The sequence below is a fragment of the Pelobates fuscus genome, chromosome 13, assembly GCF_036172605.1.
Source record: "Pelobates fuscus isolate aPelFus1 chromosome 13, aPelFus1.pri, whole genome shotgun sequence".
NCBI lineage: Eukaryota > Metazoa > Chordata > Amphibia > Anura > Pelobatidae > Pelobates > Pelobates fuscus.
Genome location: NC_086329.1, coordinates 40134208 through 40145450, shown reverse-complemented (window position 1 = coordinate 40145450; position 11243 = coordinate 40134208). Strand labels below are relative to the sequence as shown.

General features: G+C 41.8%; 1 protein-coding gene across 1 annotated transcript in view; it reads right to left on the bottom strand.

The window, feature by feature from the left end:
• Positions 1–249: 249 nt before the first annotated feature.
• The window catches only part of LOC134582862 (cytochrome c oxidase assembly protein COX16 homolog, mitochondrial), a 110752-nt gene continuing 99758 nt past the window's right edge, over positions 250–11243 (bottom strand). The window contains exon 4 of the mRNA XM_063439536.1: positions 250–893. Within this exon, the coding sequence (XP_063295606.1) occupies positions 777–893 (117 nt within the window). The 3' untranslated portion in view covers positions 250–776. The remainder of the gene's footprint in view (positions 894–11243) is intronic.

Genomic DNA, 11243 nt, shown 5'->3' with positions numbered 1-11243 from the left:
TAAAGAAATCCCATGAAAATCATAAATGGGGTTATTTCTATAACTAAAGACAAAATAGGCTATTTCGAAGGAAATTCAACCTTGCAAAACCCATAACAAAGCACTACAAGATTATATAAAAATATAACAATATAGAAGATACACATTACAATGCATAAGTAAAATGTAATACTAGTTGTTTTTTGTTTTTTTTAACTGTTATAACCTATGATTTTCCCATCATTAAAAAAAAATACAAATACTGCAGTCTTTATAATAAATTGTAAAATTGTTTATTATAATTTACTTTTTTACATGAAATATATATATAGTTTATTTTCCCACAATTGTCTTGTCTGGTCTTTGTTAGGCTTCCATACAGGCATTTCTTCCATACAGCTGTGTCTACACAACAGATTTAGTATTCTGGTTTACAACAATCATTTATCGCCGTGTGAAAAAGTACATCAAACGTAGAAGTGCATAAAAACAAAACAAAAAAATAATTACAAAAAAACAAACAAACCATAAACCCATCTAGGAAAACAATCAGAAAATCTAAATCGTGGTTAACAGTTCATCAAGGCTCTCCTGGCTAAAGGAAAAATCTAATATTAGTAATCAATGAAGCATGTTCACTCGCTCCGCAGATCAGCCGGAAATTATGGTTCCTGGATGAATGGAAGTTGAACACCATTGGAGGTGATATTTCCATCCATCAATCCCAAATGGTGAATTAGCAATAAATATCTTGCTGTACGCAGTGTATGTTGCTTTTCCTTCATTGGTAGACCACGCTAGGCATTTTTGGATTGTTCAGAGTCCCTCTGTTGATCCTGAAAGGATTTTGAGTCTTCCCAAGGACGAGGGCCACGGATATTCTTCCAGTCTTCAAATTTAGTTTCCTTAATTTTCTGCAGGGGACACATGAAAGGAAGGCTAATGTCAGAATATTAAATATAGATAGACTAGTGGATATGTTTACATATGATGTATTACAGCACTTTAAATTTAATAAATGATCATCGAGCAGTGTGCACATCCAGGTCATTGACTCAAGTGTTCTTCACACTATTTGACTGTGTGATGTATATGCATTGCATGCAGCAACTTAATCACACAGCCTGCTCCACTAAACCAGTAACAGGCACCCCTTCTGCACTTAATAAAGGTTCCCACTGGAATAAAAAATAAATACAGCGCCCAACAAAACGCACAGTGCTCCCAGGTCTGTAAGTGCCCTTATTAGATTTAACAGGAATCAACATTTACACAGCTAATATAGAGTCTGGGAGACAGGCGTGTTAAACAAATTGTCCTACAAATAGAACTTTGGCTTTATTTAACGTTCTGGGGGAGGGCTGTATATATTATGTTGGAGCCAGCCTGTATGGGTGCTTTAAGTCTGGCTGGACTCTGTGCAACTGTTTATCCACAGCATCTGGATACGGTGAACCTACTAGCACTTACACCAGCTGCTGTGGCAAAACAAATTTTAATAGGGCAATGGCTGTGATCTTTGTCCCTTGGATTCTGCTCCTTCTAAAAAGCAAAGGTCTAAATGTAAAATATGCTATAGATGCATTAAACAGCAGACAGGCCATGTAAATGAAAATGATGGTTCCAACACATGCACAGCTCTCCCCCCCCCCCCCCCCTTGTCCCCCTAGTGGTGTCCAGGGGACAGGGCCGCCATCAGGGGGTGACAACCATGACGGTTGTCATGGGCCCGGCGGCCCTGGGGGGCCCGGACTGCTCTGGCAGTCCTGGGCCCCACTTTCCCTCCCTGCACACATAGATAGCGAATATCGCTATCTATGTGTGCAGCCGCGGGCCCCCCCGGCTCCCTGTTACCGCAGAGGGGGCCCAGGCACCACACAGCTTCTACTCTTCTCTCCTCTCTTCCAATAATTCTCGCGAGACCCGCGGAGCGTTGCCATGGTAACCGGATCTCGCGAGAGTTATTGCAAGAGAGAAGAGAGAAGAGTAGAAGCTGTGTGCTGCCTGGGCCCCCTCTGCGGTAACAGGGAGCTGGGGGGGCCCCCCACTGGACCACCAGGGATCATGGAATCTCCCCCCTCCCTGGACAAGGTAAGCAGGGAGGGGGGAGAAATCATTTAATTAAATTAAAAAAAATTATGTAAAAATTTCCCCCCGTCCTCTGAGTCCCACCGGGTGGCCCATGCACTTAGGGCCACCCGGAGGGCTTGTATCAGCAGGGGCCTGGTCGGGCGCTCTTTCCCTTTAACACCGCGACCGGGCCCCTTGCTTTCCGGCAGCCGGCTGGGAGGAAGTGACAGCCGCAAGTCACTTCCTCCCATAAAGAGAGGAGCTGCATGGAAGGTGGCAGGAGGAGTCGCGAGGGAGAGATGACGAGGCTGCAGTGAGGATGGGGGATCCTCACTCCCATCATCCTCAGGCACCACACTGGACCCCAGGGAATCCACCCTCCAGCAAAAGGTAGGAAACTGGAGGGTGGGTTTAAAAATTTACATTTTACATGTGTGTCAGTATGTCAGTATGTCTGTGTGTCAGTATGTCTGTGTGTCAGTATGTCTGTGTGTCAATATATCTGTGTGTGTGTCAGTATGTCTGTTTGTCTGTGTGTCAATATATCTGTCTGTGTGTCTGTATATGTCTGTTTGTCTGTGTGTCAATATATCTGTGTGTGTCAGTAGGTCTGTCTGTGTGTCAATATATTTGTGTGTGTCAGTATGTCTGTGTGTGTGTCAGTATGTCTGTGTGTGTGTCAGTATGTCTGTCAGTGCATGTGCATGCATGTGTCAGTCTCTGTATGTGTCTGTGTGTCTGTGAGTATATCAGTCTGTCTGTGTCAGTATATATGCCTGTATGAGTGTCAGTATTTCTCAGTGTATATGGGTGTCAGTGTGTGTGTGTGTGTCAGTATCTCGGTCAGTGTATGTGCCTGTGTGTGGGTGTCAGTATTTCTGTCAGTGTATGTGTGTCAGTATGTTGATCAGTGTGTGTGTCAGTATGTCAGTATATGAGCCTGTGTGTGTCTGTCAGTGCGTCTACCAGTGTATGTGTCTGTGTGTGTCAATATATGTACCCGTGTGTCAGTATGTCTGTCAGTGTATGTGCCTGCTTATCTGTATGTAGTCAGTGTATGTATCTGTGTATCTGCTTGTGTGTCAGAGTATGTACCTGTGCATCTGAGCCGCAACTTTATATACAAATACACCCCTCCATTCAAACTTCAACACTACATACAAGCACACTCCTACATTCAAAAACAAACACTACACATAAATGCACACTTGCATTCAAACTCCAGTACCACATACAAACACATTAACACAAACATACTTCATACAAACACATGCTTACATTCAAACACACACAACAGTGCTAAATACAACCCTGCAAGCATGGGAAATTGGTAGAGCCCCAGCTGTCAAAGCATTGTTGGAGTTGCACGACAGATGGGGTTCTACCTTTAGTCCAATCTTGCAATTGGGTGTCCCAATAAAATTCATTCTATTTTAGTGCCGCCACTGCATTGGGATGGATGCCGTGATTGCATACCAGGGAGTGAGGGGCGACGGCGGCAGGGCCCAGGGGGCCCAAGCAAACGCTTGCCCAGGGTCCAGTCATTATTAAAGACGGCCCTGCACACACACACTGCATACACTGACACAACACACACACTGCATACACTGACACAACACACACTCTGCATACACTAACACAACACACACTGCATACACTAACACAACACACTGCATACACTGACACAACACACACTGCATACACTGACACAACACACACTGCATACACTGACACAACACACTCTGCATACACTAACACAACACACTCTGCATACACTGACACAACACACACTCTGCAAACACTGACACAACACACACTCTGCAAACACTGACACAACACACACTGCATACACGAATACAACACACACTGCATACACTAATACAATACACACACTGCATTCACTAATACAACATGCACTCTGCATACACTACACACTAACACACTCACTGCATCCACTATACTGACACACACTCTGCATTCACTACACTAACACACACTCTGCATCCGCTACACACTAACACACTCTCTGCATTCACTACACATTAACACTCTGCATTCACTACACTAACACACACTCTGCATCCGCTACACATAAACACACACTCTGCATTCACTACAATTTACACACACTACATTCATTACACTGACACACTCTGCATTCACTACACCCTAACACACACTCTGCATGTATTACACCCTAACACACACTCTGCATTTATTACACACTAACACACACTCTGCATTTATTACACACTAACACACACTCTGCATTCACTAAACTATGCACACACTCTGGATTCACTATACTGACACACACTCTGGATTCACTATACTGACACACACTCTGGATTCACTATACTGACACACACTCTGCATTCACTACACTAACATACACTCTGCATTAACTGTACACACAGCATCCACTACACAAACATCCTTTATTCACAGTACACACACTACATCCAACACAAATTGAAACACTCTGCATTCACTATACAAGGACACTGCGTCTAATACACACACTACATCCACTACAGACACTGCATCCACTAAACACATTTTATCTAGTACATACAAACACTACATCCACTACACAAACACACACTACATCACTGTACACACACTACATCCACTACTCAAACACACTCTATGTTCACTATACACACTGCATCCGCTACACAAACACACACTCTGCATTCACTGCACAAACAGTATCTAATACACACAAACACTACATCCATTACACACATTCTAATTCACTTCCACTATACACACCACATTCAGTCCCGCATCATTGTTAGCGGACTAGGTAGGGCGTGGGCGGCCCCGGGAGGGAGGGGGGCCCAGACCTTGTGCTTTGTCAGGGGCCCCAAAATTTCTGATGGCAGCCCTGCCAGGGGACATTGGACACAGTTATTAATCCGACTTACCCCAGATCTGCTATACACGGTCACTCCATATATTTACCTGAATTAGTACCCCAGACCCCAGTGGCACTATCCTGCTTTACAGACCTATAGTTAAATAGGTGACAACCAACAGCCCTTACCAGGGTATAATGGCCTCCTCAGGCCTCTAAGCGTATTTTAACATCTCCACCGACACTGGGTCAGCGGCTACTGCTGCCATGGCCACTTCTGGAACACTACGAAAGGCCTATCGGCGCTAGCGGCTCAGAAGCAAGCAGTTATACCTTTCTTTTCGTACACTTTATAGCACTTTCATGGTTAGATTACACTATCAGTGGCTCTGGTATACATTGTAAATCCCCAGCCTTCTCATTACATACACACGACATTGCCCTTGTTGCTTAAAATTTATTATATATTAAAAGTGCTGTATCATCATAATGCTGACCAACTGTTTTGAAATTCTGTATCCTAGGCTACATATGCTTTTGGGGCATTGTAGACCAATATGTTATGATTTCATGCACAATAAAATAAAGAATGAAAAAAAAAAGTGATGGGAATTGTAGTACAAAACAGTGGTTGTGCCAGATTTTTTAACACCCTCCCATCCAATGCCATGACGTAGATTCGGAAAATGCATTGAGCATACTTTTTTTAATTTTTTAAATTTTTTTAAGGGGAGCTGCATTCAGGACCAGGTTTGTGTTTTATACATTTCATCACCCATGTTATATCCATGCTGGCCTTTTTAAGGTACAATTTCATGTGCATATTTGGAATTTAAATTTACAACTACTAACCACCACTATGTATTTAGCAAATATTTGCTTTTTTATTTAGTTACAGATTCATGCATATGAGGTGCATCAAACAATGACACCAAGACACCTACTGGATTATTCACTAAAGTATGAACTTTCTCCGTAAGACTTTCACCCAGTCTCCACTAGTTCAAAAAATCTTTGAAAATACACTTCTTTGGGAAAGCATATCATTTAATCTGTTAGCGGGTTTTCATCCCCCCTCGCCCCCATGACTCCTCTCCTGCAACCGTCAAAAATAACTTACTAAGTTCTCAGTGAATACTTTTCCAGCAGCCTATTTTATTACCCCTACTAATACCCTTTGTGTCACTATACCCCACTCCCTCTAGCATGTAAGCCCATTGAGCAGGGCCCTCAACCCCTCTGTCGCTGAGCGTCCATTTGTCTGGTTACAATTACGTGTCTGTCAGGCCACCCATTGTACAGCGCTACGGAATCTGATGGCGCTATATAAGTAATAAAATAATATTAATAACTTGTGGGGATTCAAACTGAAAGTTTACGCTAAAATAGCCGAAATGGAAAAATGTGACTTCTATTTGGCTATTTTTGCCTAACATGTAAATCGTTCACTTTGAATTCCTGAAAATGCACACTTTAGTGAATAAGGCTCACTGGTAAAATATGAAAAGCTACTTTAGAGTAAGAACCAGATGTTGTACAGAGTTTCAGACCTAAGATATACACAAAGGTTTACATTGTACATAGAGGAAGTATAGAATACAGAACAAATTTAACATATACACACACAAAATCTTCACGGACTACATCCACATTGTCTATACAAATGTATATATGCCAGACACAGGTTTACATCACTATGGTGCTGAAGCTTCCTTTAAACACAGGAAGCTTATGAAAAGTCAGTGGGAATTTGCACAAACTTTTCCATGAATACTAAATATAGAGTAATGAATGCCTATAAAAATACGCCAATTATATCGGAATGAGACTATAAAGAAGGGACTTTGGAAAAGTATGAACCTTTTACAGCTGCCAGTCTTATTTGAATGTTCTAAGTTTAAATCGGGAATAAAACAATGATGGACCACTTCCTTCACCGTTATGCTTAGAGGTTTATTAATTGTATCTTACAGATAAAGCCTAACCGATTACCGAAGGATACTATTAGGAAACGACCGATATCATTTTTCCATAGGCAATGCTGATACAGATTGTTGGTTGGCTTTCAGGATTATTGCTGATGATGGTGCCGATATTATGTACATTTAAAGTTTTGAAAAAGCAACACAATTTGAACAAAAATCTGGCATTAACTAAACATGCTGATGGCAATTCCACTCAAATCACTCATTTATCACTGAGATCCCTGCATGTACAGTGCTGCTACTGATAGGAGTGTGAAGTTGTATCATAGGGATAGATACATGCATTTAAACAGAGATGCTCTGGTGTGCGAGGGAGAGATTAGTTGGTGTGCAGGGGTCTGTGGGATATAAGGTGGTATATGTGGGGAGATGCCTGCAGTGTGCACAGGGGGAAAGATGCCTGCAGTGTGCACAGGGGGAGAGATGCCTGCAGTGTGCACAGGGGGAGAGATGCCTGCAGTGTGCACAGGGGGAGAGATGCCTGCAGTGTGCGCAGTGGGAGAGATGCCTGGCTTGCATGCGGTGGACATGCTCTGCCATGAGAGGAAGAGATAAGTGTGCAGGGGTCTGGGGGAAGATGAGGTGGTGTGTGGCGTGGAGATTCCTGGTGCGTGTAGGGGGAGATGAGCTGGTGTGCACGGTTGGGGTGAGAGGATAGACTGTTAAAGCTGTCAACAACACACTCCCATATTGCCACATTCGACCCTCCAAGGCTGGCTTAAAAAATTTTTGGGATAGTCATATTCTTCATTCCACACTGGTAACTCACACTTTCACCTCACTGCCTTGAGCTGCACCTCCCACACGAGTGCTCACAGCAGGCAGGAATTACATTAGGTCACGATTGACAGGAGTGACACTTCAGACTGATTCAGATTATAAGAAAAAAAACTTTGAATATTGGTTCTAATAACCAACCAAATCGGTAATCGGTCGAACCTTGGATAGTATATACATCAAGGAAGGATGATATATACATCAAATTATGTTAATTAATTTTGAGTGAAATTTGAGAATTGTCGGTAACTTACAGCTGTTTTGTGGGTGAATGATGGGGGCTTTATTTTGGCATCAATTTAAGGTTGTAAAAAGGAGGTATTGGAAAAATGCGGACTAAAAAATTGTGTATTTGTTCCCAAAATTTGGAGTAAAAAATATAAAACAACAAACAAACCTTTACTTATTTTACGTACCTTTTTCGTAGCTGTGTGTCATGCTATCTATGATGTTTAGTTCCCATCCCAACATATTTCTCTAAACGGCATCTTTCATTTGCTGTCTTTTTACAAATATACACAACACATCAGAAAATATTACATAGATTAAGCTAAACCCTGAGCTTATTCCTTTCATGTTTCAATTCTTCATGTTTTGTTTGAATGATTTAAAAACACTATATTTAAGATCTCAGTACTTTAATTCAAACTGATAATCACTCAGTGACATGCGCACCCTCTCAGATATACATACATACACACGCACTGATTTGATCAGTTTGATTTTAAACACAATCACTCAGACACAAACTAACAGACACATGCACATACTAACAGACACTCACTCACTCACAGACATACACTTACAGACACACACACTAACAGACAAACTCACATATACACACACACATATTCACTGACACACACATATTCACTGACAGACACACTCACTTACAGACATACACACATACTCACACAGACACATATACTCACAGACACATATACTCACAGACACATATACTCACAGACAGACATACACCTTTGCTCCTCAGTGGGCAGGCGTCTGGTCAATGTTGGCAGCGAGGTAGCTGTGATCTTCCTGCACAGCTCATATAACATCATATTCCGCCTCCCAGCATCACTTCGGGTTCCACGGGAGCTGAGCAGTATGAGCTCAGAGTACAGCGCTCCCTCACCGCCCGCCTGTAATATTGGCAGCTGCCCACCTTGGGGGGGGGGGGGGGGAGGGGGGGCCCTTTCGCCCACCCATGAAAGAGACTAACAAGGCATCTGCCAGGGCACTTAAGGGGTGGCGTTTTTGCCGCCCCCCTGAAAGTGCCGTCCAAATTAAATGCCTTGTCAGCCTCGTGGAAGATACAGCCCTGATTCCACGGTCAACTGTAAGGGATATTATTGGAACGTGAACAAGTATAAGAACAGCAGCCACTCAGCCACAAAGTGTAAGACCACAAAAATCCCAGAGTTAGGTCACAGAGCGCTGAGGAACGTTGTGCGTAAAAGTCGCCAATACTCTGCTGAAGAGTTCAAAACTTCCACTGGCATTAATATTAGCACAAAAAACGTGTGACAGGAGCTTCATTGAATGGGTTTCAATGGCCGAAAAGCTGCATGCCCGCCTCACATCACCAAATACAGTAACAAAAAGATTGAATCGTTGTATTGTGTTTGGTCTCACCAAAATCTTTTTAGTATCCAGCTATATGCTCTCAGAGCACAATGCTAGTGGGACCCACAATGTTAAAACTGAAGTCCATGGCTGGTTTCTGGTCACTGATTCTTTTGGAACATAGCCCATGCTTAGGTTTTAAAAAAATATGTTTTTTAAAACAGTGTTCATTGCTAAGGGTATCTGCAGAAATGCAGTTTGAAATCTGCTGCCTGTCGGTGCTCATTTGCATATCAAGCTGAGAACTCTGGGATAGTTGTGGTAACATGTTTTTTTGAGTTTCTATTCCCTAGAAGGACCCTTCAAAGTCCAGCTTGAGGTATGCATGTGATGCATTACTGTATTTTTTTTTTTTAATTTGCACTGTGGGGATTTGTATGGTAATTGGCCTAACCGTGATTTTTATGGTATATGGCTGTAATATATATATATATATATATATACGTATATATATTGATCAATAAACATATGACTTTATAAGAGTGTCTGCTTGATACTAAGGTGCTCATTGCCAGTGAGAAAAACATGATCTGTATAATGATAGGGTGCCCTATGAGGGTATGTACAGCCCGTTTGTCATGTAATCCCCATGGAAACAATATGAAATAGATCATTGTGACTCAGGGCCACAAAGTGTTATATTCCATTAGAGTTCAGACACTTGAAGAATATTATGCAAATCGTAGCTTAAGGGCAGCTTCAGTAAAGACATGAATGTGACAAACATTTATGCAGGAGATTAAAAAAAGGATATATATATCAATATAAAAAAAAACATATTAATCTCCTATAAAATCAGTACTGTCCAGCTGCAGCCTTGTTTCTGTTACACTACCCCTCCCATTAGGCTCAGCCTGCTAAAGACACTTGTTAAAATATATCTAAATTACGATACCACCACAGCTGGTGAGCCTCAGACAGACATGCTTCAGGCAAATCGATGTTGCAAATTTAAAATAATAAGGCTGAAAAGGATGGTAAAATTCACTAAGCTGACGAAAGGTTTCATAAAACTAACCAGTGAGAAGACGTGTACTGCCGACAGAGTTTATGCCAAAATATAACAGTTATTTTTCAAGTCGGGATACCAACTCACAGTTTAATAAAGAGACTTACCTAGGTTTACTCTAGAAAAGCGACAAGGTTTTTCACTTATACCTACATCTCCCCCTTTGATAATATTGTAAAGCGCTACGGAATATGCTGGTGCTATATAAATACCAGTAATAATAATAATGCAAACTTTTCGGAATTCAAAGTAAACGTAAAGTTGATGTAAAAATAGCCAACTTGGAAAACCAAAATAGCTATTTCAGCCTAAAATGTGAAACTTTCTTTACATATCCGACAATTTAAATTTTAGTGAACGAGCCCTTAAGCCAATGTATGTCTTGCATACATTGCCTCTAGGCTAACGTCTCCTGCACACTTATCGACTCCTAAAGACAAGCCAGCACTATACTTACTCCTAATTTTCAGTAACGTGATATGTATATATCGAAGATGTTGGATTTTGCAATGCAATACAATACAATAGATAACTCTAGAATTTTAAATGAAAATACATCACCTAAGCAACACAATCTTTAAAATCTCTCTGCAGAATTCACATGCCCCCAGCTAACCGCTCTATTTTTCCGTACATCTTTGCTGTTTTATGAGGTCAGTAGGACACATACAAATACATACACTAATGCTCACTAACAATTAACCTGCTGACAAAACTCTGACTGCTGTTTGCCTCTGTTGAAAATGCTTGGCACACAATACACCACTGAAGCTAGCTCTTCACACTCCAAAATAAGGGAGCAATCGCTATGTTTAATTTGTTGTGAATTAATAAGAGGAAGCCTAGTTTCCGGTGGCATTATGTCATACCTCGTGTCCTGCGCTGTCCCGGTCCCGCCGTCCGTCCTCTCCTGTCGGGCGGTGCGGATCTCTGGCTG